Source organism: Nelumbo lutea, chromosome 7 (genome assembly GCF_056320005.1).
Source record: "Nelumbo lutea isolate HS-2025 chromosome 7, American lotus-T2T, whole genome shotgun sequence".
In the NCBI taxonomy this organism is placed as follows: Eukaryota; Viridiplantae; Streptophyta; class Magnoliopsida; order Proteales; family Nelumbonaceae; genus Nelumbo; species Nelumbo lutea.
Window position 1 is genome coordinate 13,031,274 of NC_142690.1, and position 27,996 is coordinate 13,059,269.

General features: G+C 43.4%; 1 protein-coding gene across 8 annotated transcripts; it reads left to right on the plus strand.

The window, feature by feature from the left end:
- The first annotated feature begins 2 nt into the window (after positions 1 to 2).
- Positions 3 to 27,996, plus strand: LOC148845175 (40S ribosomal protein). 8 transcript variants are annotated; one of them, XM_088954311.1, is made up of 6 exons: positions 3 to 363; positions 665 to 752; positions 930 to 989; positions 17,208 to 17,258; positions 25,760 to 25,961; positions 27,691 to 27,996. In XM_088954311.1, exons 5-6 carry the CDS (start codon positions 25,814 to 25,816, stop codon positions 27,831 to 27,833), a joined length of 291 nt encoding a protein of 96 aa, XP_088810437.1. In that variant the 5' UTR covers positions 3 to 363; positions 665 to 752; positions 930 to 989; positions 17,208 to 17,258; positions 25,760 to 25,813; the 3' UTR covers positions 27,834 to 27,996. The 8 variants fall into 8 exon arrangements, with proteins under 8 accessions (XP_088810437.1, XP_088810436.1, XP_088810441.1 ...); XM_088954310.1 differs by lacking the exon at positions 930 to 989 and adding an exon at positions 895 to 929 and having other exon boundaries at positions 131 to 363; XM_088954309.1 differs by lacking the exon at positions 930 to 989 and adding an exon at positions 895 to 929 and having other exon boundaries at positions 247 to 363; positions 574 to 752.

Sequence of the window (27,996 nt, forward strand, 5' to 3'; positions counted from 1 at the left end):
AAGTTCATGACAGTACCTCCCTTCACGTCACGTCCAAGGACTTCCCCAAGCATTCTTTATCATTGCTGTAATCCATTACAGCATTGTCCTCGCTCCTAAGTATTTACAACCCCCTCCCCCCACACATCCTGATCCTTGACATTTGTTTCTCACAACCATTACACCCTTTCCATTTCACTTGAAAGCGTCCAACAGCATTTCTTTTGTTATTGGGCAACATACCCATTGTTGGAAACAAGGTTCGGGAGGGGAGAAAGGCATCTAAACGGCCCAAGGATCCAAGAACTCGAGAAGAATGCAGAGTTCATGTTGATGTTACTGAATATAGCGATAACGTTTCCACGTTTTCAAGCAACGACCCAGGTAAGTCTCTTGATATTGAACCTGCTCAATTATCTTCAAGTCCCTACGTGTTACGTGTTAGGTAATTTTTAGATTAATAATTTCTAATTTTATCATCCCTTATAGATATTTTCATTAGTAATACCCTGTTTGGCAAATTTTTTTAAAAGTTTTAATGGGCTTTTTAAAGACCGGTAGATCAAAAACCGTCTTTGTTTTGGATAATGAAAGGCCATAAGACCAAAACTGTTATCAAAATGGTCTTTATTTGAAAAGCTGCAACCGAAGCTTTTGCCTATTCGGGCTTTTTACCTACATGTAGCAAAAATTCGAACTCGACGAAACATCCTCCACTTTCGAAAGTGACTGAGAGGAACTTTGCCCCAAGCGACTGAGAAGCATCGACGCAGGTAGTTCTTCTCCTTTTTAATTCCTTCAATCCTCTATTTTTTTCGTCGTTCCATGAATTTCCCCTTCCTCTTCTTCTTCTTCTTCTTCTTCTTCTTCTTCTTCTTCTTCCATCAAGTACTAATTGACATTTTTTTCTTTTAGGAGGCTAATTACCAGCTGTTGTTCACCGTGTTCAGGTATAATCAAATGCCATTGCTCATTCTTTTTTCCGATTCCATTGACACATTAGTCTCCAGGTTAGTGCTTAACATTTGTTAGTGTTCTATCATCAACATTTTTTGATGTCTATTTACATTTCAAATTTCTGCCATCTGAATCATATATACATCTCAAAAAATAAAAATAAAAAAGAAAAAGATAAAATAAAAATAGTTGGCGAGCAAATGATTCAGTCATATTAGAAACACTCGTTTGATGCGGTTTGGTGAACTATTTGCTAGAATAACATAACCTATTCCAGCAGCTCCTGTTACTGGATCGTATGAGCCATCAACATATATGTAGGCTTCGGGATTTTTCTAGGGGGGGGGGTGTTTGGTGAACTATTTGTTTATTGCTTGTGGTTGTCCATAGGGTCCAGCTTTCTCCACCAGTTGCAGGGGGATCCAACACGTTTTGTTGGTAGATTTTTGCATTGCACATGTCCCATATGTGTCTAAACAGAGTGAAGAATTTTGCAATATAAACCTGTTTGATGTTAGGTGACTTGTCCTGAACGTTAATGTTAAAATTGTAATTAAGGTGGCTGTGGAGAGTTAAGGAATTGGTTTCCATTAATCTTACTCAGACTCCAAGAAATGGACCTTTTAGGGAGGTTATAGTCAGTATTGATGATACTGTAGTTGGGGCTGTCTGGCCTTCTACTATGATATACACTAGAGGGATCAATCCTCTGCTATGAACACCCATCTTTGGAATTGGTTCTTTTGATCTCCCTTCATAGATATTGATATTGCTCCGTTCCTAGGAAAAGTTTTGGATGGAAGGCAGCATTAGTTGGGGTTTAGTGTAACAAATGCTCTTAGTGTGTGGTACTTAGATGCAAATTTGCACGTATGGTTGAATAAACAAAGTGCTAGAACTAAAGGAAAGTTGATTAAATATGATATCCAACCTCTAGTGATCACCTTAGTTTCGGACTTCAATGGTTCAAATGGACATTTTCTTACTACAACAAGTAGGTCTTTTCTTTTGGCTGGATGGGTGAAGGCTTCTCATGGAAACATCACAACCCAATCACATCAATACTTTGCTTATAGGAACACAATGAAGTTTTGGAACAATGGGAATGAGCAGATTGTGAATCAAACAACAGATGTCAATGACAATGTTTGTTCTAGGCTCCCTTCTCATTTAGATTTTATTGATTTATCTAGAAGGTTTCCCCTTTATTTGTACACTAACTTTGTGGATCAAGGAAATGGCACCTCGACTTCAATTTCAAACCTGTCCTTAGGATTCAACCAGCAGTTGTTTTCACATGGCCCATTTGGTTTCTCAAGGGGAAATTCATGAATCTGTAGGCTGCAAAGGATTCTATGATTGTAATGGGGAATTTGGTAACTGGTGGTTTGGGAAGCACTCAGCAAGTATTTACATATGATGGTAAAGATGGATGCTACTTTAGGAATGTGAGTATTTTGTTAGTCTAGCTCTCAATGAGGAGAATGGAATTGCAAGAATTTCTGCACATGCAAATGGCAGTCCATGCATGTGTCGTCGTTTACATTTATATGGAATATAAGGCTACGTTTGATTGCAGCCTAAACTTCATTCACACTGCTCTAGATTCATGGAAGCGTAAAAGGGATGAGTGTAAATTTCGGTTTACTTTTGCTTCATGTAGGGTGTAGGATTCCCTATCATTTCCTGCCCTTTCTTTCAAACTAAACACAACCTATGAAAGAGAATGGAGATAGGGCTGGGTTATCTGTTTAGATTAAGTAGGATGCAAGATGATATCCACTTTATATGAGAAATAGATAAAGAACTGAGGTAGCGGGAAGTTGGTGCAAAATTTGCATAAGTTTTTGGGATGTAAAATTTACACTCAGCGAATGTTAAAAAGACAAAAAGCATAAGTTTTGTATCAAGTAAAAATGAAACTCATAATTACAAACGAATAAAAACAAAATTGAACCAAGTACGACTTTTGCTCCAAAGATTTGCACTGCAACAAAAAATGACAAAACAAAGGGTTTGTTTGGAAATTGCCATCAGGAAAAAAAAACAAAAATATACTAAAATAAAGTTCAGTATTTAAGGTATTGGTTTTAAGTTTGTCTAATGTTTTTCAATTCTATAAGATTTGGGCTCGTAAATTCAACTTGGTTAGCTATAGTTGAACATTAGGAGATGGAGTACAGTGGAAAGGTAGATAAAATGAGAAGATCATAGCATGCATGAATTGAACTAAGGTTAATGGGTCTTGAAAACTCAACGGAAGTGACCGGTGAGCTAAAAAGTAGGGAGCTCAATCTCTATGAAATTGGTCCGGTTATAGTTCTCTTAAAAAGGTGGACTTATTCCATTGAAGGTTGGAGTAAAGTAGTTGGTGGGAAGCTCAAATCTCATACTATTGACCAAGACACGTTTTTCACAAGACTAGACAAGCTCAAACCCCACTTGGAGGATTTGCAATTTTAGGAAGATCGTCAGTTTTTTAAGGTCTTGGGCTTTTGGAAGATCGTCAGTCTGTTGTTTATCTCTTTCTATAGTAGTCTAGTAGAATATGTCCAATGCCATTCGGAAGATAAATTTTGTGTTGTTAATTTGCAATTTTACTTCATTTTATATAAACAGCATCATTGTTTTTTTATTTGGCTAATAAATTAGTCCATATCCGTTTAAAGGTTCCCATTACCATTCCATTCTTTTATGACTCACATCATCAAGATTCATGATCCATGTGTTCTAGTCTCATAGTAGTGGGGTCATAATTGCTTTAGATTACAAGCCCACAATTTCTTGTGTAGTTAGTTTTTTTTTTGCAGCCTAGTTAAGTCTTTTTTTTTTCTTTGTTCAGCCATCATGTTTAGTTAGTTATAATGTTATCATTTTAAAACCAGTTAAGGCTTCATATAATTGCTGTCTACTAGGATCTTTCAAAATTAAGATGCAGTGCCAGCTAGATGACAGGTGCTAATGTCTGAAATTGGTTGCTCAATCGGTGGCGGTGAAGGTTGAATCAAATGCTTGGCCCTTGTTACTTCACAGAAGCTCAAACCAGTGGTAGAATTGGGGCAGATTCTCAGATGGCAATGGAGATAGTTACCAATGAGTGATTTGGTGGCAAGTGAAGAGACCAGAGAAATGGATTGGGGAAGATGGGGTGATAATGGCATTGGAAATAGTTGTTGTTTTGCTTTGGCAGTGAAGAAGAAAAGGGGGAAGAGTCTGAGGGAAAGGGTTCATATTGTATAGTTTTATGAGGCGTCCAATTGCCATAGATTGATTGCCCTCGTCGGGTTAGCTCGGTACTGGAGAAGAAGAAGTCACCTCTTTGGCTCCATTTGGCATCAATTCTGGAAAATTCTCATTCTCAGAATCATCCAGGAAAGAATGAATTCTGGATTTTTCTGATTCTGAGAATCTATGCAAGCATTTGGTACAGAACTCTGATTCTTGATTCTAAGAATCAGAATGAAGTTTGGAATGATCCTATTTCTTTAGATCAATTCTCTAACTGAAAACCTCATCCTTAATCCATCTAAATTTAATTGCCTTTTTCTCAGCTTATATGTTGTTTATAAACATGCAATTGAGTATAGTTCCAACACCCAAATTGGGATTCCTTTAACGGACTACTATGCACAAGTTGATACCGGAAGCAACCTTCTATGGGTGAATTGTATTCTTTCCTCCAAAGGACTACTATTTTGCGCTAACTTCATGTTAACATTTCCATTGTACGATTTCCAAAATATTAAATATTTCTGGCTGCAATGTCAATGGTTACTTCCAATACCATGTGGTGTATGGTGAAGGGAGCACAACTTCTGGATACTATGTAAGAGATTTTGTGGGTTATGCTGAAGTATCTGGAAACTTACAAACAAAACCAGCAAATGCAAGTTTTATATTTGTGTAAGTCAAATTAAGGTAGAAGACAATGAATAGGCTATAACATTTCTGTTAGATTGGTAACAATCTAACATTTCCAAACCATAGAACTTATTAGATTGGTAACAATCTATAACATTTCTGTCTTCAGTTGTAAGGTAGAAGGCAATGAACAATGTCTTCTATTGAAGGGTAGTTTTGACATTTCCAAAATTAACTGACAAATTGTTAACGACAGGAACCTATTAGACAGTTTTTGGAAGTTCAAGTACTGCAAAGACATGTTTTGAAATTCGGGGACTGACTTAACAACCCCTAAACTACAGGGTACTGATCAGGAATTTTCCCTTTGATTAAAACGAAGACATGAGCCTATTCGACATTTTGCACGAAATTAGAACAAAATGCCCAATCTCGTCGCCAGTGTTTTAATAGCACAAGGCACATGGGTCAATTTGTGCCCGAGGTGCAAGGTGCAAGGCAAGGCACACGCCATTTTGAAGCAAGGAACAAAAATAAAAAAAAATGCTAAAAAATGTTAGAAAAATAAAATACCAAAAATTCAAAAAATGCAAAGAAAAAAAACCTATTATCTAAAATTAAAATACATAAACATAACATGTAAAGCATATTCAAATGTGAATTTAAAAATTAAATGAAACATATAAAACATTTTCAAGCATGTAAAACCCACAATCTCTTTTTTTTTTTTTTATCTCAATTGCATTATGATGAAGGAATATTTGGCCCGACCTCACAGTTATGCAACACGTGGCAAAGGCAATAGCTCGACACAAAAACACGCCCAAGGCGCAAGCACCAGGGGGAGAAACCAACGGTCATAACTCCCTACTAGGGGCCCGAACTCACCCTTAGCCCCAAACCAGACAGTAATCCGAACTGGCCTGCATGCAAGCAGTTCGGGACACCTCACCGAACTGGCCTGCCTTGAAGCAGTTCGGGACACCTCGCCGAACTGGCCTGCCTTGAAGCAGTTCGGGACACACCTCGCCGAACTGGCCTGCCTTGAAGCAGTTCGGGACACCTCGCCGAACTGGCCTGCCTTGAAGCAGTTCGGGACACCTCATCAAACTGGCCTGCCTTGAAGCAGTTCGGGACACCTCACTGAACTGGCCTGCCTTGAAGCAGTTCGGGACACACCTCGCCGAACTGGCTTGCCTTGAAGCAGTTTGGGACACCTCACCGAACTAGCCTGCCTTGAAGTAGTTCAGGACACACCTCACCGAACTGGCCTACCTTAGCAGAACAGGACATATCTCCGAACTCAAGACTTCGCCTCTCTCACCACTCCACATCGCCCTCAGGGCACCAAAACCAAACAAACTGTACTATGCCTGACACCGAGGAAGTCCGTACCCAAGGGCGGCGCATCGGGTTGACTTGGGATCTGACGCTTGGCGGTCGCACTCCAAACGGGCCACCGCCTCCTGACACCGCCATCTCCAGTTATAGAGACGGCTCCGACAAAAGGCAGTGACGGTTCTGTCCCAGCAAAAAGGACGACACCCGAACTGATAGATGCAAGGGTAATCATACCCGACCTGACAAGGGCTTCGGAGCGAGTGTGCGAAGTGATTATAAAAGGCCCCCTACCCCCAACAACAAGGTATGTAAAAATTGCGCTATCTGGTCTACACTTTGCCTTTGAGAGATTAATGACTTGAGCTTCGGAGTTATCATACCGGGTTCCCCCCGGAGTTCTCTCATCTTTCCCGTTTCAGGCTCTTCGACGCTCCAGCTCAGAGGCGAATTTGTTGACAGCTAAGACCGGCCGGATTGCGCTCCACCAATTGGCGCCGTCTGTGGGAACGCTTCTAAAAGCCTCCCTCTAAATCTCTTCTACCTACCCTTCTTTCAAAAAACTCCAACACCCACTCCAACACCAAAATGGCCTCCTCCAACAGTGTCGGACGTGGAACCGAAACAACCACTACCGGAGAGCAACACCATGTTCCGGTGGTGTGCATTGGGCAGTTCACCATCCCCCTTTCAGTGGATGGGATCCTAAGTTTGAATGTGCCACAGGCGGTGGCACCTCTGAACACTCCCTCGTTGAACATTCCTCTTCCACTCCCCATCGATACGAACTTCGCGGAACCAACTGCTGTCCCACTAGCAGCCCGCCAAAACCAGCTAGATGATCTGATGCAATGCATGCGAGCAATGCAAGCCCAAATGCAGCAATTCCAGCAGCACCAGCTCCAGCTCCAGCAACACTAGGTGTTGCACCACCTCTCCCAACACCATTATCAGCAACAGTTCCCTCAGCTACCCTTGAACCAGCCACTGCTCCCTCTCCGGCACTCTGTTTCAAAGCCGGTCAAAGCCTCCCCTCAAAGTGGGCGACCTCATCAAGGAGAAGCTTCCTGACCACAGAACACCCCTAACAGTCAGGCCTCGTCCCCAGGCCGAAAGCAAAGAAAGATCACCCCCGCCTCGCAGCTCGCGGGTGGGTCAAGAACCTCGCCCATGAGGTCACCGCGGCGCTCCAAGCCCGAGTTCCCAATCACGGAGAACCGGTTCAGTGCCTTAGCAGCGGGCCAGTAGTCCGGGCCCATCGAGCTCGGCAACATGGAAATCAGCAGCGCCAGCACCAAGCCCACTCAAAGAAGGCGCCAGCGAAGTCGCTGAACAGCTATCCGCGTGCTACTCGAGCTTAGAGGCAAGGAAGAAACGAGCTTGGGCGAGGTAAAAACTGTCCCCATTCTCTCAGTTCCTTCCCCCCTTTCAGCAGAACTTCTGGCAGTCCCTTTGCCTAGAGATTTCAAACTCCCATCTCTAGACAAATATGATGGGTCCTTTGACCCCAACGACCACGTCGACGCGTTCCAATCGCAAATGCACCTCGCTAGGGCCAACGAGTCATGCATGTGCGTCGCCTTCACCACCACCTTCAGAGGGGTGGTCCGCACCTGATACCATAACCTTGCTTCCGGGTCAATAAGAAACTGGGCCCAGTTCGTGCAGATCTTCACTGCGCACTTTGTTACCAGCAAGAGGTGCCCCAGAACCGAGGAAAGCATCTTCGGGGTAATCCAAAGAGAGGGAGAACCGATCTGGAGCTACATCAAGCGGTTCAATGAAGCATGCCTGCAGATCCCTCGGTTAGACCCCGCGGTACAACTTCCTCAAGCTCGCGGACAAGTTTATGAGAACAGAGGAAGAGATCAACCAGAGAGCCGAAGGCGGGGTTGAAAAAAAGAAAAAGAGAAGGCGAGCCCTCCAACCCCGGCGACAGAAGAAGCCAGAACCGAGAGGCGAAGCCAAGCCAGCCGTCCCGAGCTCCCTTAGCAGTTTGGACGGATTACACGCCGTTGAACACAAGGCGGACCGAGATCCTGATGACGATCAAGGATGCCCCTTACGTAAAGTGGCCACCTCGCCTGAAAAGCAACCCCAACGAGAGGAACAAAAATTTATATTGTAGTTTTCATAAAGATCAGGGTCATAGCACTGACCAATGTAATAATCTCCGCGACAAGATAGAGGAACCCATCCGTCGCGGGTACTTGAGAAAAATTTTGTACATTACGACAATAGTAATAAAGCAGGTCGGTAAGGGGAACGCGGAAAAGATGTCCCCGAGCCGAGCAGCAGACCGGCCGAAGCCTTGCAGCGACCTCCCCCAGAAGAGAAGCCATTCCGGGGAACCATCCACGTGATAGTGGGCGGTTCGGTGGTGGCAGGATGCACTTCGGCAGGAGCACGAACGTCAGTTCGCGAAGTAACCCGAGAGGAGCAGAACCCTCCCAAGAGGCCAAAGACAGAAGAACCAATCTTTTTTACAGAAGACGACGCGCGAGGTGTTCACTACCCCCACGACGACGCGCTTGTCATAAAGCTAAGGATCAGGGACTTCGAAGTCCGGCGCGTACTGGTGGACAGGCAGTTCGGCGGACATTCTATTCAAATCGGCGTTCGACCAATTACAGTTGCAGAAAAGCGATTTGAAACCCGCTCACACTCCTCTGGTAGGCTTCAGCGGAGAGGAAGTCGGGCCCTTGGGGAAAATAGCAGTACCTGTGGAAGTCGGCACATGGCCGTGCGCGGTAAGGCTCAGCCACGATTTCCTGGTGGTCGCGACCCCCTCTCCATACAACGCCATAATAGGGCGACCAATTACGCATATTCTGCGTGCAATGGTCTCCACCTATTACCTGGCAATGAAGTTCCCTCAAATGCTATGTAGCTGCCCTAAAGGGAAAAACCAAGGCAGCCGATGACCTCGAACTAGAGCGACCTGCGGAGCAGGGCGATGAACAAGCTTTGCCCACTGAGGAAACAGTCGCAGTCCCGACCTCGGCTACAGATCCGACGCGAACACTACAGATCGGTGCTTCCGTCAAGGAGCCTTTGCGAACTGAACTAGTGAGTTTCTTACTTCAAAATTTAGATATTTTTGCTTGGTCCGCGGCAGATATGCCCGGTATTGACCCCGACCTTATAACTCACAAGCTTAACACTGACCCTGTAGTCAGACCCATTAGACATAAGAAACGCAACTTAGCCCCGGAGCGCTGGAGGGCGATCGACGAGGAAGTTGAAAAGCTCCTCGCAACGGACTTCATAAGGGAAGTTCATTACCCGAGCTGGGTAGCCAACCCAGTGCTGGTGAAAAAAGCTAACGGCAAGTGGCGCATGTGCGTCGACTACACTGACCTGAACGGAGCCTGCCCAAAAGACTGCTTCCCACTTCCCAGAATTGACCGCCTAGTGGACGCGACCTCGGGACACGAGCTGCTAAGCTTCCTGGATGCATACTCAGGCTACAACCAAATCAAGATGGACCAGTCCGACCAAGAAAAAACTAGCTTCATTACCGAGTTCGGCCTGTACTGTTACAAGGTCATGCCCTTTGGGCTAAAGAACGCTGGGGCGACCTTTCAAAGACTTGTAAATAAGCTTTTTCGGCCCTTAATCGGCACGAAAATAGAATGTTATGTAGACGACATGGTCATCAAAACACAGTTCTCCCATGAATTAATAAAAGACTTGGATTCTGTTTTCCAAATTCTGCGTCAGTACAAAATGAGACTAAACCCAAACAAGTGTGTTTTCGGTGTCACCTCGGGTAAGTTCCTAGGGTACATTGTCAACCAGCGTGGTATTGAGGCCAACCCGGACAAAATAAAGGCCATCCTTGATATGAGACCACATCGGAAAGTAAAAGAAGTTCAAAGGCTAAACGGCCGAATAGCCGCGCTGAGCCGCTTCATGTCCAAGTCGGCAGACCGCTGCCTGCCTTTTTTTAAGGCAATCAAAGGCAAAGGGTTCGAATGGATCCGAGATTGCCAGCTCGCGTTCGACAAGCTAAAGACCTACCTCGCCACCATACCAACCTTAGTCAGACTCGAGGAGGGCGAGGTCTTAGAACTGTACCTCTCGGCGAGCGACGAGGTGGTCAGTTCGGTATTAGTAAAGCAAGTAGATCGGGTCCAGCGGCCCGTCTATTTTGTTAGTAAAATTCTGCAGGAAGCAGAAACGAGGTACCCGTAGATAGAAAAAATAGCCTACGCACTGGTGATATCAGCTCGGAAACTCCGCCCGTACTTCCAAGCTCACACCGTCGTCTTAACCGACAAACCCCTAAGACAAGTCTTGCTGAAGCCCGAGGTTTCCGGTTGGCTTACGAAGTGGGCCATCGAACTCAGCGAGTACGATCTCCAGTACAAACCACGAACCGCAATTAAAGCCCAAGCTTTGGTAGATTTTATCGCCGAGTGCACTTTCAGCCTCAAAGCCCAACAGGTTGAGCCCGAGGTCCCCAGTTCGGGCAAACCCGGAGCTCCTAAGCCAATAGAGTCTGAACCCCGTGAAGTAGCAGCCAGAGTGGCATCTCTCCTGGTCAGGCGAAACGCGAACTGGGATGAGGAGCCCTGGATCCTTCAAGTAGATGGTTCCTCGAACCAGCAAGGCAGCGGGGCTGGAATAGTCTTATGCGGCCTGGGCGGCACAAAATTGGAATATGCACTACGCTTTGAGTTCGCGGCATCTAACAACGAGGCAGAATACGAAACACTGATAGTCGGGCTGAACCTAGCACAAAAGGTAGGAGCAAAGCACTTGGTCATCTGCAGCGATTCCCAGCTCGTGGTCAACCAAGTTACGGGTGAGTATGAAGCACGCGAGCTCTCCATGATCGCATACTTGGCGAAAGTAAAAGAGGCACTGCTCAACTTCCATTCACACTTCATCCGGCAAATCCCGAGGTCAGAGAACACTGAGGCCGATGCTCTGTCCCGATTAGCCAACACAAGCCACAACAACATGAGAACCGTGTACATAGAGGACTTACCTCGGCCTAGTATTCTCGGGGGGGGGGGGGGGCAGAAGAGGTCGCTCCCGTCCTCGAAGCAGAGCCGAGCTGGATCGACCCACTCACGAGCTTCCTACTAGACGGAACCCTCCCTGCATAACGCAATGCGGCCAAGAGGGTGCAGCGCCAGGCAACCAAATACGTCATAATTGACAAACGTTTGTACCGACGGTCCTACACGCTCCCCTACTTGCGTTGCCTGCGACTTGCCGAAGCCGAGTTTGTACTCCGCAACACTCATGAATGTCTGTGCGGCGGACACTTGGGGGGCAGAGCACTCGCCCAAAAAGCACTTCGACAAGGATACTACTGGCCAACGATGAAGGCAGAAGCCGTCGAGCTGGTCAGAAAATGCGACAAGTGTCAGAAGCACGACAATATCCACCATCAGTCTGCTTCCAACCTCAAGTACCTCGCCAGCCTGTGGCCCTTCGCACAATGGGGCATCGACCTCCTGGGGCCATTCCCGCTAGCAACGGGTGGAAGAAAATTCCTAGTTGTGGTTGTGGATTACTTCACGAAGTGGATAGAAGCCGAACCTCTGGCAACAGTTACAGCCCGAAACATACAGAACTTCTTTTGGAAGAACGTAGTATGTCGCTTCGGGTTACCTCGGGTACTAATCTCCGATAACAGCAAGCAGTTCGAGGATATCAAGTTCCAAGAGTGGTGCCAAAACATGGGGATTCGACAGAACTTCACATCAGTCGCGCACCCGCAGGCAAACGGTCAGACGGAAGTAATGAATAGAGCCATCCTGCGCGGACTGAAAGCACGTCTAGATCGAGCTAAGGGATTGTGGGCCGAAGAGTTACCAAGTGTTTTATGGGCTCACCGAACTACAGCGAAAACCGCCACGGGAGAAACCCCCTTCAACCTCACCTACGGCACTGAAGCAGTGATCCCGACGGAAATCGAAGTACCAACATTGCGACTAGAAACATACGACGATCGGACAAACGACGATGAGTTACGTACCAACCTTGACCTACTGGACGAGGTAAGGGACCTCGCACACATCCGGACAATGGCATACCAGCAGCAGGTAGCTCACTACTACAATGCCAGAGTAAAGCAGCGAAGCTTCCGGGTCGGCGACCTGGTCCTTCGTAAGATTATGGTGCCCGAACTCGGCGTTGGCAAACTTGGACCAAACTGGGAGGGGCTCTATAAAGTAAAGAGAGCGCTCGGGGGGGCGTACGAGCTCGAAACCTTAAAAGGCAAGCAAGTACCCCGAGCATGGAACATTGTTAACTTAAGGTGATACTACTTATAAACCGCCAAGTGAAGTGGACGAAATCGCTACAAGGGCCTTAGGGCCATGATGCAGAGCCAAAAGTAGGAACCTCGGCATAAGCAAGCAAAGAAAAGTCGGGCATACTATCAGCTCGGCAAAAAATCAGTTCGCTACAAAAGCCTTGGCGCTGAAACAGGTCGCGTAAGTACAATAACCCGGACAAGAAACAGTGGCATATTTAGTTCGACAAAGAATCAGTTCGGGAAAAAGATTGCCTATTCCGTTGCAAGAAACAGTACATTGGCCATCAGAAGGCACTTCCAAAAAAAAAAATCTTTACATGCCCGGAGCTATTCGCCATCAGAAGGCACTTCAACAACACCCGAAGGCCCTGCCTCTCCTTCAGAATCCGGCTCAGCATCGGCAGCATTGGCCATCTCCTGAGTTATACGTGAAGTGGATATGGCACTAACATCGAGGTCGGGGTACGTGTTCCGTATCATCCACTGGCTCAACTTGAACCCCCTTCTATAAGAATCCACCATTAGATCGTCAAAACGCGGAGAGTCAATATAGTCTTCAATGGCCTTCTTCTTGGCATCTTCAATGCCTTGGGAGAAAATCTGCGTTTTCTCCCTGATGTCCTCCTGAAGATATTCGACCTGATGCTACAGATCCAACCTCAAGTCCGCCATGTGCTTGACGACTACCCCCATTACCTCGGCATCCTGTTGAGCGACGCGAGCAGCCTCCTCGGCTGCATAAGCGGCTGCCTCAGTAGCTCGGGTATTCGCCTCGGCGGCACAGAAGGCCTCCTTGGCAGCATGAGCGACCGCCTCAGCAGCTCGCGCCTGTCGCGAGCTCCTCTCCACTTGGGCTGCTAAGGCGTGAATAGAAGAATTCACCTACCAAAAGAAACAAGTGAGCAACAACAGCAAAAGCGATAGAAAATGAAGAAGGCAGACGAAATCTAACTTACCACCATAGCGTGTGTTACGGCGTGGCAGATGACCTGATTCAAAGGAAGATCGGTCCAAGCCGCGATCTCCTCGGGGAAAGTAGCCTCCCTACTCTTCTGAAGAGCGTAGTTTGGCGTCAGCACGCTCCTAAACTCCCCTTGAGCTCCCGAACCCAAGGATCCAGCTCGCGTATGAGCGGACCTAGAGTGAGCAGGAGCGTTGGAGTAAGCAGGAGCACCTGTGTGAGTGGTCTCAGCGTAAGGCACCCCGGCCGCTTCATGCATCGGTGGAGTCACCTCGGGCTCCCTGGGCAGATCCTCCGGCGTGTGGCCTGGAACTTGAGGCTCCTCATCCGGGGGCAGCTCGGTACGAGTTCGCTTGGCGACCCGCTTCCTCCTCTTCATGCCTTGGAACAGGCGCCCCCCACGAGTTCTCTCCGCGTCCATCGCACTTGCAGAAACGAGTTTGGCATCAGAAAAGAACAAGAGAACAAAGCAAACAAGAAACCTGAGCTAAGAAACCTGCCCAAAATCAGGCCGACCGCAATAAGCTTGGCCTCCGTCAAGTAATGGTGGCACTTCAAACCTTGCCGTGCCCATTGTCGGAGGCCCTTTACCGTCTCCTTATCGAGAGTGACACCAGAATCAGGAGTGGCCTCACCCCACCCGGTCTGAAAGGGCCACCCTTGTGCACTTCGCACACCGAAGTAGTCCCGCTTCCACGCCAGGACCTTATTGGGAAGTTCGTGTAGAAGCTTAAAGCCAGGGCGAGGAGACAGGTAATACGCCCGTCTTCCCCCAGGAAGAGAACCCGCTTGTTTCTTAAGCATTAAGATGGAGGAGAATATCTCCAAGTCTAAAGGGAAATTCTGCTTGCAAAAAAGGGAGACTGTTCCCACCAGGTTTCGAATAGAGTTCGAATGAAGCTGGCCAATGGTAACACTGAAATAGTTTATGACTTCGACGAGAAGAGGGTGGAAAGGCAGTCGCAGCCCCGCAACGAGCTGCTCTCGAAAAATCACGATCTCATAAGGACCGTGTTCCCAGGGAAAGCTATCCGAAGGAATGAAATATGTATACCCCCCAGGCAGATTGTAAGACATAAGTATAGATTGGAGCCCCTCGGGCGTCATGGTCGAAGGACCAAACCTGTCTAGCATCCGACATCGGCAAGAGGTAGACGCTAAACTGCCCGAAGCGGCTCGGCCTACGGGTTCATAGTCATCTTCAAGTTCCACCTCAGGATCACTAAGGCAGTCAGGGGATAAGACTCGGTTTGTAGAACCTACATCAGTCCTACTTGAAGAGTCGTCTGAGCTATCAAAGCTAGACATCGAGGAAATGGATTCAGGAAGGTACTCACCGGAAGGAAGTTTTGAAGGCTCTGGAGACGGAAACAAGCCAAAAAACCTTGAAGGCTAAGTAACCAGCCTAGACGCGAACTGAAAAAACCTGGACGCGAGCTGAAAAACCTGGACGCGAGCTGAAAAGTTGGACGCGAGCTCAAGAGGCAAACCGCGGAAGTGACAAATCGACTGGGGTCCCCTACTATTTATAGCTACAGTATCCAAGAATCGACAGTGCAGATCAAAGACAATTCGACGGCCCGCATTCGCGCTGACCGCACATCCCCTGAGATCGAGACGTGATTGACGCACGTCTTTCCGAAAAGAGCAAAACGTCAGCGCACGTCTTTTGAAACCGACGTCACGCCGACACACATCTTTCCGAAACTGACAACGCGCTGCACGCCTCTCTGCAACTGACAACCGCCAGCGCACGTCCCTTCAAAAACGGTAGTGGTGCGCTTTTTTCAAAATTGAAAGACTCGCTGTCACGTCCCAGCGGCGCGGTTTTTTGAAATTTGAAATAAACGCACGCTACCACGTCCGTCAACATTTATGAGCAGTTGGCACGTCTCCCGCCTTCTCGGACACTCCAGAAAATTGAAGAACCCTGGCAAAAGCACCTCGCGCAGTCAAGATTCAAAGAACGGGACAAATCCACCTACCACCTCGCAAAACTCCCCGCACCAGGGCAAGACCCTTGGCGCGAGGAGTGGGGGGCAATTGATGAAGGAAGATTTGGCCCGACCTCACAGTTATGCAACACGTGGCGAAGGCAACAGCTCGACACAAAAACACGCCCAAGGCGCAAGCACCAGGGGGAGAAACCAGCGGTCCGAAGTCTCTACTAGGGGCCCGAACTCACCCTTAGCCCCAAACCAGACAGTAATCCGAACTGGCCTGCATGCAAGCAGTTCGGGACACCTCATCAAACTGGCCTGCCTTGAAGCAGTTCGGGACACCTCACCGAACTGGCCTGCCTTGAAGCAGTTCGGGACACACCTCGCCGAACTGGCTTGCCTTGAAGCAGTTTGGGACACCTCACCGAACTAGCCTGCCTTGAAGTAGTTCGGGACACACCTCACCGAACTGGCCTACCTTAGCAGAACAGGACATATCTCTGAACTCAAGACTTCGCCTCTCTCACCACTCCACATCGCCCTCAGGGCACCAAAACCAAACAAACTGTACTATGCCTGACACCGAGGAAGTCCGTACCCAAGGGCGGCGCATCGGGCTGACTTGGGATCTGACGCTTGGCGGCCGCACTCCAAACGGCCACCTGCCACCGCCTCCTGACACCGCCATCTCCAGTTATAGAGACGGCTCCGACAAAAGGCAGTGACGGTTCTGTCCCAGCAAAAAGGACGACACCCGAACTGACAGATGCAAGGGTAATCATACCCGACCTGACAAGGGCTTCGGAGCGAGTGTGCGAAGTGATTATAAAAGGCCCCCTACCCCCAACAACAAGGTATGTAAAAATTGCGCTATCTGGTCTACACTTTGCCTTTGAGAGATTAATGACTTGAGCTTCGGAGTTATCATACCGGGTTCCCCCCGGAGTTCTCTCATCTTTCCCGTTTCAGGCTTTTCGACGCTCCAACTCAGAGGCGAATTTGTTGACAGCTAAGACCGGCCGGATTGCGCTCCATCACATTACTTAAAGTAGCTAATTTGATGTAAAATATATTACATTTTTGATTCTACGAGCCGCCTTTGTGCCACACCCCTCGAGGCAAGCCTAAAAAAGTCCATGTTAGGGTCCTATATTCTTAGCTCTTACACAAAAAAATAATGATTTTATAATTTCATTCATTCATCCTACTAAAATATCTTCTTAAAAAGCAATTAAAATTATAAAATCATTATTTTTTGTGTGAGAACTAAGAATTTAGGACCCTAACATGGACTTGTTTGGGCTTGCCTCGAGGTGTGTGGCATGGGCCCAGCCGCTAGGTTCAAAAAAAGCAAAAAAGCATCAAACTTTCAAAAGCACACACTTGGGCTGAGGCGCAAGGCGCATCAGGCGTGCACCTTTTGAAAGGGCTGAGCCTAGGACCTGGGCAAGGCACCTGCCCTAAAATGCGCCTCGCTTGTGCACCTAGGTGCGCCTGAGTCGCACCTTTTAAATCACTACTCATCGCTCTTCAATTCTGTTGTAATGCAAGTAGGAAACTTCACCATTTTAATCGTGTGTTCAGTTTCGTCCTGATAAGAATCTTTTCATGAGATTCTTTGGCATTTCAAACCCCCAAACCCCTTAATCTCATCCCCAAATTCCCAAAATCCTTCTCTTGTTTATTATAGTTTTTCTCGTTTATTGCATTTTTGTTTGAATTTTCCATATGTTTTACTGAAAAATGATTAGCATTTGAGTTTCCCATTGATTCACATTTTTCCTATTCGCTTGAGCTTCATATGAAGTTGGTTTGGCGTTTGAAACCCCCCAAAACCCCAAAACCTATTTTCTTGTTTGATTACCATTTATTTTCTTGTTCATGTTATTTGCAGGTGTTAACACCATCTCATCTCTAATCTGCTCTGCTCCAAGCATCACCAATAGTAAGTTTTGTAGTTTGATTTTTTTTTTTTTAAATTTTGATGTATTCGGATCCGCTCTAAGTGTCATTATGTTCTTTTTAGTGTGTTTTGTAGTTTGACTTATTTTAACAGTGAAATGACAATCACTGGCACCAACAAGTGTTATCAATATGTTATTTGTTTTGTAGTTTGATTTTTTAGAACTGTTGTACTTTTCTTCAAGTCGTCTTGGTTTAATTTGGATGACATATTAAATCCATTCCATTTAATTTGTATGGCTGAGCTTCGAATTATAAAGAGGATTTACTCTGTTCCAAAAATAAATAAATAAAGAACAGTCATTTGGGTGGTGAAAACTGACACCCAAACGAGAAGGTATTTTACATTTTAATAAAACTAATTCTATAATGATCCATTTAAATGAAACCCTGAGCACTCTAGCCATATTTCTCACTTCTCTTAACTTGTTCCTATTCTGCCATGAATCATGAAGGTTGTGTTGGAGCCATCCTTTATCCATTGATTGAAATAATGTGATCAGTTGACCAATAGGACCATGACTGTTGTGTACCACTATACTCAAGAATTTTTACAGGTCCATTACACATTTCTATAAGGGAAAGACCAAGCTATGCCCATTAATGTTTGAAGCCATTTTTGCAAACATTGTCATTTACATACTTAGATAAAGATAACAGTAATCTGAATTACTCAAATATAGCACTTGCATTTGCTGGTTTTGTTTATAAGTTTCTTGATACTTCAGCATATCCCACAAAATCTCTTACATAATATCCGGAAGTTGTGCTCCCTTCACCATACACCACATGGTATCAGAAGTAACCATTGACATTGCAGCCAGGAATATTTAATATTTTGGAAATCATACAATGGAAATATTAACATGAATTTGGCGTAAAATAGTAGTCCTTCGGAGGAATGAATACAGTTCACCCATAGAAGGTCACTTCTGGTATCAACTTGTGCATAGTGTTCCTTTGAAGGAATCCCAATTTGGGTGTTGGAACTATAGTAAATTGCATGTTTATAAACAACCTATAAGCTGAGCTGAGAAAAAAGGCCTTAAATTTAGATGGATTATGGATGAGGTTTTCAGTTAGAGAATTGATCTAAAGAAATAGGATCATTCCAAACTTCATTCTGATTCTTAGAATCAAGAATCTGAGTTCTGTGCCAAATGCTTGCATAGATTCTCAGAATCCGAAACATCCAAAATTCATTCTTTTCTGGATGATTCTGAGAATGAGAATTTTCCAGAATTGATGCCAAATGGAGCCAAAGAGGTGACTTCTTCTTCTCCAGTACTGAGCTAACCTGACGAGGGGGCAATCAATCTATGGCAATTGGACGCTTCATAAAACTATACAATATGAACCCTTTCCCTCAGACTCCTCCCCCTTTTCTTCTTCACTGCCAAAGCAAAACAACAACTATTTCCAATGCCATTATCACTCCCATCTTCCCCAATCCATTTCTCTGATCTCTTCACTTGCCACCAAATCACTCATCGACAATTATTTTCATTGCCATCTGAGAATCCGCCCTAATTCTACCACTGGTTTGAGCTGTGAAGTAGCAAGGGCCAAGCGTTTGATCCAACCTTCACCACCACTGATTGAGCAGCCATTTTCAGACATTAGCACTTGTCATCTAGCTGGGCACTGCATCTTGGATTGACAATTCCCAATCGAGCCGCTTGTCTTCTCTCTATTCTTACTCAAACTTGAACAGTAGCTCGATTTAATCAGCAACTCCATATGGTGTTGCAGTCATCCGCTTTGCCCCACCCTTGCCTCATTGACATTATAACCTGAAGCTGGCAGCAGGGAGGGTAAGTCCTTTCCACCATTAAATTCCCATGAGTTCCTTCATGATAGAGTAGATGAGGGGATACTCTTGGTCGGTTGAAGTTCTCTGGTGCTTGTATAGGTTAAGAACACAGCACTGAAAGCTACCCCTCTCTGTGTGCTATTTTACATTATGAACTTTTTGAAGAATTTAGGCCCCCATAGTTTTCATGTTTTGAATATTTTTTTTTTGAGAAAAGATAACTATTATATTCAAAAGGGGCAAAAAGGGGGGGATGTACATGAGAAGATGTACAAACAACCATTAGGATCTCACAACTATAATATCATCCCACTTAAGGGGGAAAACTATTAGCACTATATAAAAAATTTCTATCCACCACAGATTTAGCGAAAATATCCGCAATTGAGTTCAGCTCCCTTGGATTCCATCTAAAGTCGCAATGTAGAGGAGAGGTTATTTTTGAGATCTCATTGAGGAAATGACCCAACCTTCGAGGGCCCTTTTCTGGGTGGGAAGCCCAATTAATAACATTTCTGTATTCTCCCTCAATGAGAACAGAATTCAGCCGCTAGTGGTTGGATGGAAGATGATCTACTGCTGCCATCAAACTTCAGTAAGAAATCTAGATCTGGTCTTGGAGTGCTGGATTGTCAAAGTGGGAGTAATGTACTATCTCTAATAAATTTCTTTCAAGATCAGGATAACTGAAACCTCTGAACTGATCAGAAGAGAGAAGTTAGGAGAAAATGTAAGAAAAGATTCTTTCTCTAATGGCCTCCATCCTAGCAAACTTGTTGTAAAAAATTCTCTTGTTATGTTCATCCCAGATACACCACATAACAGTATGAGTTAAGGATCTCCAAAAGGCTTTACCTCTTGAACCCTTTTTGCAAGAAGGCCACTGATTAAAGAAGCTTGCCACACTATTGGGAGGAGCCCAATAGAAGCTAGCACAAAACATCATATCAAGGAAGTATTGCCAAAGAGACTGAGCCACCTCACAATTAATAAGTGGCTAGTCGACTCACCATCCTTCATGCACATGACACAAATGTGGGGAGAGAGGTACTGAGATCCTAATCTTCTTCTTTGTATCATGTCACAAGTATTGATACACTCCCATACTGCTTCCTAAATAAAGAAAGAGACATTGAGAGGTACCACACGAGGCTAAATTCTGTTGACCAAGAAGGCAGGAGGGGTTCTGGAAGTAAGGTGGGTGAAAAAGGATTTAGTGGAGAAAATGCCATTGGGAGATAAAGACCAGATATGTTTATCAGGGAGGTGAGAAGAGAGAGACTCCATTTAATGAGAGAAGGGAGGAGACTTCTTGGGCTTCAATGTCCATCAGGGCTCTACGGAAATTGAGATTAAAGGACAAACCTTGGTTATCTCTAACTAGGACATCAGAGGCTAGAATTGCTTTGATTCTGGATGAAAAAAGTCATCCGAAAGGCTGATTCTTGGTAGCCCAGATTTTTCACTTATAAGGACCGGTAATTCTCATTCTGCAGTTTCTCACTACGTCCTCTTGAGAATTACGAACATGAGTGCCTCATGTGTGAACATGGGCACTCCCGTAATTTTGCACTACAATGCATATCTTGTCAAAAGCACTAACCTCATTCATTGTTTTCTCCCACCCCCAACGTTCCTCTTCTCCAACGGTGCTCTCTGCAACTCTGGCGACCTCAGGCTTCATCTTCTTCTTTAATTTTTCCACCTTTGAACGACATTACCCCCCAAAATCTCACTGATCTGATTTCATTTTTTCCCTCTTTCTATTTCTTATTTCTACAGGAGAGAGTGTCTTGTATTGCAAAGGAGAAAGGAAGGGCTCTATTTATTGACCGACGTGATAAATTTATATTTTTGCAAACAAACAAACAAACAAAGGAATAAATAAATATCCTCTCTTCTTTACTATACCACACCGTCTCTCGTTATCTTCCTTCGAAACTCCAATGCAGTTACACTCGCTTGCTCTTTGGTAATTACTCCAACTCTGATCTGGGTATTCCCTCAGATTTCTTTCTTTCTGTTGTTAGTCCATCAAATGATCTCGGTTTTATTGTATTTGTCTTGATTTTGCTCCGATTTTTTCAACAGATCTGTTTCTTCTTGATGGGGTTTTATTTTTAAAGTTTTTTATTTTGATTTCTGGAATGGCTTGTGATTTTGGTTCTTTCTTTTCTGATCTGTTATTGTATTTTTGGTGATCTTGGTATTGGTTCGTTTTTTCCTGGATCAGTTCTTGGGATATTCTAATTTCCAGTTTTTGTTCCTTTCTAATTAGAATTTTATTGGAAATATCTGACGGATTTTCCTTGTTCTCTGTTTTCAATAAAAAGTGAACGTTTCTTTAGTGGGTCATCAAGAACCCTGTTTTCGAATGTCAGTAACTACACTAGTTGTTACAAAGATATAATTATCACTGTTTCAGTGTTTTGTAACAGTAACTACACTAGTAGTTACAAAGATATAATTGGTTGGAATCTCCTATTCTCTTCAAATAAAGTTTCTCTCATTTTCCTTGGTTAAATATTTCCTTGATTTGAACTTGAGAGGCAAGAGTTGCAATGCATCTGCCATTTTCTTCCATCTCCAAGACCATCTTCCTCTAGAATACAGTTACAACACAACTTTTCTTTGGCATAGCAATCTTGTAATCTGATAAAACTTCCCTTGCGGTTTCCATCTACAATTGCCATTAACTGCCACCCATAAATTTCAATTGCCATTAATTCTCCAGTCAAGACCGTTAAACCACACCACCAAGCACCAAACCTTTTCTCCTTATTTGATCTTCCCAGAGTTCCGTTCTTGTTTTTAGTCTTCATGTAAAACTCTTTGCTCTGATGTCCACAAATCTTCTTCTCACATCCTTGAAGCTCCCAGAATGCTTAAACAGAAACTGTCAAAGTTAAGTTTTACCCATGGAATAATGTATTTGATCTTAATTATATACTTTATCCCATGGTTCCAACCTAAGTGGATTGGCAGTACAAGGCATTTTGTCAAATTTCCTTTATTATGATCATTTTCTTATGTTAAAGAATTGTATTACAGAGTTATAACATATATTTAAATTATCATCTCCATCTACCCTAGCCACTTAACACTTAAGTGGTGCTGGCAACAAGAATCTCATGTGCTACTACCACTACCACCACTAACAATCATTGACCATTAACTCACTGGAGGAAAAAGAGAAAAAGGTTGGGGGGAGGGGTTGACACTCCCTCTTTCAACACCTTGATCATCGTGCACTCCTCTCATCTAACCTTCAACTTTATGGGGTATTGTGGTTCCCTTAAATCAGCTAGTGTTGGTGGAAAATGAAGTCTCCAACAATGAGATAAATTGCAATTTGGACTATTGTACATGCAGCCAAACCTGCAAATAATTTAGAATGAATTCCTTTGGAGTAACTTGATCTTGAGAATTCATATATTATGCAAGAAAATTGATTTTTTTTTTCTAGGAAAACTGCACAGATTGTCAAAAGATCTTGAAACCTTTCATTGAGGGAAGATTCTATTTGCATCATCTCATGCTAATGGAAATGAACTATAATGTTGCAACAGGATCAGATCTGTGCTTTGTGTGACACTTCGAAAATGACTGTTGCCCACCTACAAAGATGTTGAAGCATAAAAGTTTAAACATAAGAGACCAATGACTGCTGCCCATAAACGAACTGATATTTAACCTTGATATCCTTTTTGTGCAACAGTCTATACAACACATCTAAACAAGACAAGTTGGTATGAGATATGGACGCACCAAGTAAAGAACTAATTACTTTGGCTCTAAGAGAACTGTCAGTCTAGTTTTAACTCCATTTGAACTTATATTTATTAGAATTGCCATGGTTTTGTCTATCAAATGGTCAGAGAATTGATTCAAAGAAATTGGTTGCTGCCAAACGTGATTATGTTTCTGAGAAACATGAATCAGATGACTGTGCTAAACAAGATTGGTGATTCTCAGGATGAAAATTCTCAGAATCCATTCTTTTCTAAAATCATTCTTAGAATGAGAATCCCCAGAATTGATGCCAAACGGGGCCTTCCTGTCCAGAAACTTGATTCTCATCCCAAACAATCACTAACCCACCCGATGCCCTGGAGGAGGCAATTGAAGCCCAATGTTTACCACTAACATTACATAAAGCCTTAATTAACCTCCTATCAACAGACTCTTTTTTAGTTTCTTGCAGAACAATTATATCCGAGTTTAGCTTCTTAAGAGTGTCTTTCACTAATGCTCTTTTACCCTCTCCACCTAGTCCTTGCACATTCCAAGAGACGATCCTCATGGATTATCTGCAATAGGAATCCCTGCTGCCTTCTTTCTACCAGCCTTACTCTGAACCCCATTCTTCCATTTCAAATTGCCCTGAAGTTTCTTCAATTCTCTAACCGATCTAGGTTTTAGAGAGTTGCCATCCTCTCCCAAAAATTTTTCTGTACTCCATTCTTTTTTCCTTTCTTATCTACCAAATAGATTCCCAACACCTCTGCTACCTTATCTGTATCCATCTCTGAACCATCCTTGCCATTAAATTCATCAACCTCCAAAGTCTGGACTTCCAATAATGGTGTCGATGTAGAAGAGGGAGGAACAATAGCAGGAGGGCCAAAACCTGTGACAAAACTGGGGGGGGGGGGTGCCAGAAGACGAGTGACAAGGCATACATTCAAGAGAAGGAGAAAATAAAGCAGAGTGACTAGGGGGGACAGGGGAGATAGTACTTCGAACTTATTCATAGCAATACTAGGTCCTTGAAGGATTTGCCTTGTGCAAGGATTCGGGTCAGAGCTTGAAAAACCTGTCTAGAGCCTAGATCGATCCCTATTCATGAGAGAAACATCTGGTTTAATATTAGAATTTCAGTAAGGAAGACGACTGAGTCAACTCAGAATTGCTCGCAAAGTCACCAAAGCTCAGACACTCGGCCTTCTTTGGCCCAGGCAAATGGCACTTTCAAAGATGATAAAGAACACCCCACTTTGCACTCTAGCCCTTTGGTGGAAATGAGGTTAAATGAGAAGGATAATTAAAAGATTCCTTCTACTTAAAAACCCAAGCTACCTCAAATCCTGCAGCTCTCTGGTTCTACTCAAGTGACCACTCGGAAGATCGGGGATGGAATCTCTCACAACAGATTTGCTAGCCTGGAACAGTTAGGGGAAATGTACCCGGAGAGTGAAGATTCTCCCACTACCCCTGTACCCTCTAGGTGTTTCGGCTGAAACGCCTCCTTTAGAGTATGATGAGCACTACAAGGTTCTTTGTCATCCGGTGCCCCCTTCTGATTGCTCCGATCAGGAAGAAGATGACTCTGATGACTCATCAGAGCCTTACAGAATGGAAGCTGAAGCCAACCTTTCTGGAAGCTACAGAGTCAAAGAGTTGCACTCAAATGTTTCAGCAAGCACCAGAAGTAAGATGACTGAGCCACCTTCTTTGACCGGCAAGGCTGGAGCTGTTTCCTGAGAACCCAGTCCATCTCTGAACCTCCAATCTCAACACAGGCTTTCCTGCTTGTTTGATTTCAATTGTTTGAATTGGTGGCAGCACCATGTTTGTTCCTTACTTTCTTTGCTACTCGAATGCATGATCAGGACAGGTCTTGATTGATGATTCTGATGATACAAAATAGCTTTATGAGATCTTGACCAGAATAAAAGATCTGGAGCAGATCCCATCATTTGCTATGGGAATTCTCTTATAAAGTGTATGTAACAGCCTTATAATGTTCATCTTCTCATTGTTTTCTGATCAGTTATCCTGACTAATATTAAGGAGATTAGGTCTGCTGCACTCTTGGTTAAAGACATGCAATACTAGATAAATTTGCAGTTTTGGATTGAGTTTCTTGCATGTCTTGGTGGCTGTCAAATTTGAACGTTAATTTTCCTTCTTGACTTTGCTTCCCTTCGAATAATTGCCTCGAGTATTATTTCTTTTTTTTTTTTTTTTTCCTTGGGGATAGATGCTACTTCGTTTCCTTGTTAGAAGTCTTTTTTGTCATTTGATTCTTAGTTCCTGTCAATAAAAGTGGCGGGAACCTTGGATAGAAAAGGAGGAAGGGTGAATGCCTCTACTCCTTTGCCTCCTATAAGGGTCCCCATACTCAGAAAGGGGAACTAAAATTGGATGGCTCAAGAAACTCCCTCTCCATGTTGAAATTTGGCATAAAATTTTGGAATGATTTGCGGCTCCCTTGTTTCGCTCTGTGTTTTCTTAGATGCTCTTTTGGGAATTTGTCATCTACATTGGTAAGGAAGAGGGGTTCTTACTGCCTGACACCTTCCTTTTCTCTTCCCCAACTTACCTAGAAAGCTTTATTTAGTCATTGGAGTCACTAAAATTTAAAATGATTTTTAGTTCTAAAATTCAAGAGGCCCATCACTCTCAACTTTCAAATTATGTTGGATGGGGACTCCAAAATCTAGCCATGAAGTAAGCCTTCCCATGCTCACATTCATTATATATAATTTTGCATGGAAATGTTTAATATAGGTTATTTGGTAATGATTTCTTAAATCTTTAATTGTTTTTATTTTACTTATAAATTTTTATATTTATCATCATTAACATCATTTTTTTCATTGGGCGATGTAATAGATATTCTTCTGACCCCCTCTCTCTCTGACACTTTATCTGTCTCTCTTTCTCAGTTGCTGAACTTGAAACGATCAAGATAAGAAAGAAAAAATTCCAAAAAGTTTTTGATGGCATTGAGGCGCTTCTTTGGGTTTTCTGATGGAGAGCTGATGAGATCAGATGCAAAGCCATGCTCAAGATTAATGAGACACACAGCTGGGGTTTTCACTGTGGGAGGAGCATTAGCTTTCTGGGTTCTTTGTAGATTGCATTATGGTTAGTACGTTTGCCTTATATTTTCCTATTTTTTATTTTTTTATTATTAATTTGGTGTTTATTTGATATTGTTTCTGTTATTGGCCCTTATCATTTTATATATTTTGCAGATAAGGTGACTACCCATTTAAATATTTAATTTTTTTAATTGATCAAAATATTGAAATCAAAAGAAAAGAAGATAGAATAAATATAATAGTACTCTCCTACTAGAGTACAAAGATCTACTAGTTTCCTGGGTCCTGCCCTGAAGGGCAGGCTACAATATAATTCTGCCCATCTGTTCCTCCCTTGCAAGAGAATCATCTAGGGTTCTGGCTCATATTATGATGCATCCAAACAAGTGTTAAGCCTTGAGGGCAGAGATGTAGGCTCTCTAATAATGGCAAAACATTTAGATGAGTAATCTGTTTTTTCTTTTCTTTTTTTTTTTTTTTTCCATCAAACCTCATTGTTTTGATGCATGAGTTTTTTTTCAAGACTTGGATTTATAAGGCTATAAGTAAAATGACAATGAATAATTAACAAAAACACATATTGTCTTCTAACATTTTTTTTTTCACATTCTCAGATTAACCATTATATGCGTGTTTTCTCATTAGTTCTAGTCTTTGCCTTTTGTTTTCCTATTTGTATTTGGTAGCAGTTGACATTTGTTTCTTTTATGCACTCTCTTTTCTCATTTGAAGTTTTGTTTCTCAATTTGTTGGCATATTTAAGGTCTATTAATGGTAAGTTTCCCTTCTAATTTATAGTAGTATTTTGTGTTTACAGAGCTTCTAATCAAGCTCCACATGTTGCCTAGTCAATTTATGTATACTTCTATTTTTATCAGGGTAGGGGGGCATTGCTTAGGGCTGTCAATGGGTTGGGTTTGGTTCGGGACAGCCTTTTAGGCGTAAAATATATAAAAATTAGAAAAAAACTGGGAAACCTTTATATATTATTAACAAAATAATCAGTTCAGGTCTGAATTGGTTTGGAACAAGCAAGAACCAGAACTGACCCAATTAATAATCAGGAAAAAATCACAGAGTCAGAACCGATATAATTGGTTCAGTCGGTTGGGTAGAACCGACCCATTGACAGCCCCAGCATTGCTTAGTGCAATGGTAAAATTCAGTCTGACAAGTTTGATAACGCAGGTTAGCGTATGAGAGTAGCCACTTTGTGCGGAACATGCCAAAGGTTACGTCCATATTCAGTGCACCCCTCCCAAAACCCCAGAGAGCCTTGGGAGGAGTAGACTGGATATGGTCAATATTTTTTGCACAAAGTGGCCACTCTCAGACTTGAACCCACATTCTCACTCTTGCCAGCCCAAGATTACTTGTTATTTTAATATATAAAAATAACAAGTATTCTAAGCTATTGTGATTACCCAATGTTGGCCAGCAATTACTTGTTATTTTAATTTATATCTCTTTTTTCCCTTTTCTGACAAGTATTCTAAGCTATTGTGATTGAGATCATGTTACTTATTTCTTCTGAAGAAACTCAATCTATATCATCATACCTTCTCTCTTGCCAGCCAATCATGGATGTACACTCTAAAATGGCTCAACCTTCTGATTGTTTAGGCGTAACTGCATACTATTGCACTGAGGGTTTTTTGGTAACTATACTATTGTATTGAGTTGTAGCCATGCATTTTTTCTTGTATATATGTCCATTACCTATTTTATTTATTCGATATCTGGTGTTTTTCATACTTGTCTTGTTTCTATAGGTCCAAGAATAACGGTCCCAAGGAGTCTTAGGTGGGCTGCTTGCGGAGCTGTATCTATGAGCTCAACTTCAGCTTTATTGGTTCGCCTCTTTAGTCCAGAATGTGAACCCCAAAATATAGCTGCTTATGATAAAGGAAAGTGAAATTATGCCTTCTGTATTAGTTGTTTTGTCAAATTAATTTTCTGTATCTCTTTTAGAAGATTTTTGTAGTACATTTCTCAAAAGGGATCAGCATGGGGTTGAACTTCACTGGAATGAATCAGGAGATGCTTCCCAAATGGATATCTTTCTCGTTTTGAATTAA

Bases quoted from the DNA above. Each gene is read 5' to 3' on its own strand.
- LOC148845175 (XM_088954311.1), top strand. From the start codon at position 25,814: ATGGCATTGAGGCGCTTCTTTGGGTTTTCTGATGGAGAGCTGATGAGA. The intron at 25,962-27,690 runs GTTAGTACGTTT...TTGTTTCTATAG, and splicing joins TCTTTGTAGATTGCATTATG to GTCCAAGAATAACGGTCCCA.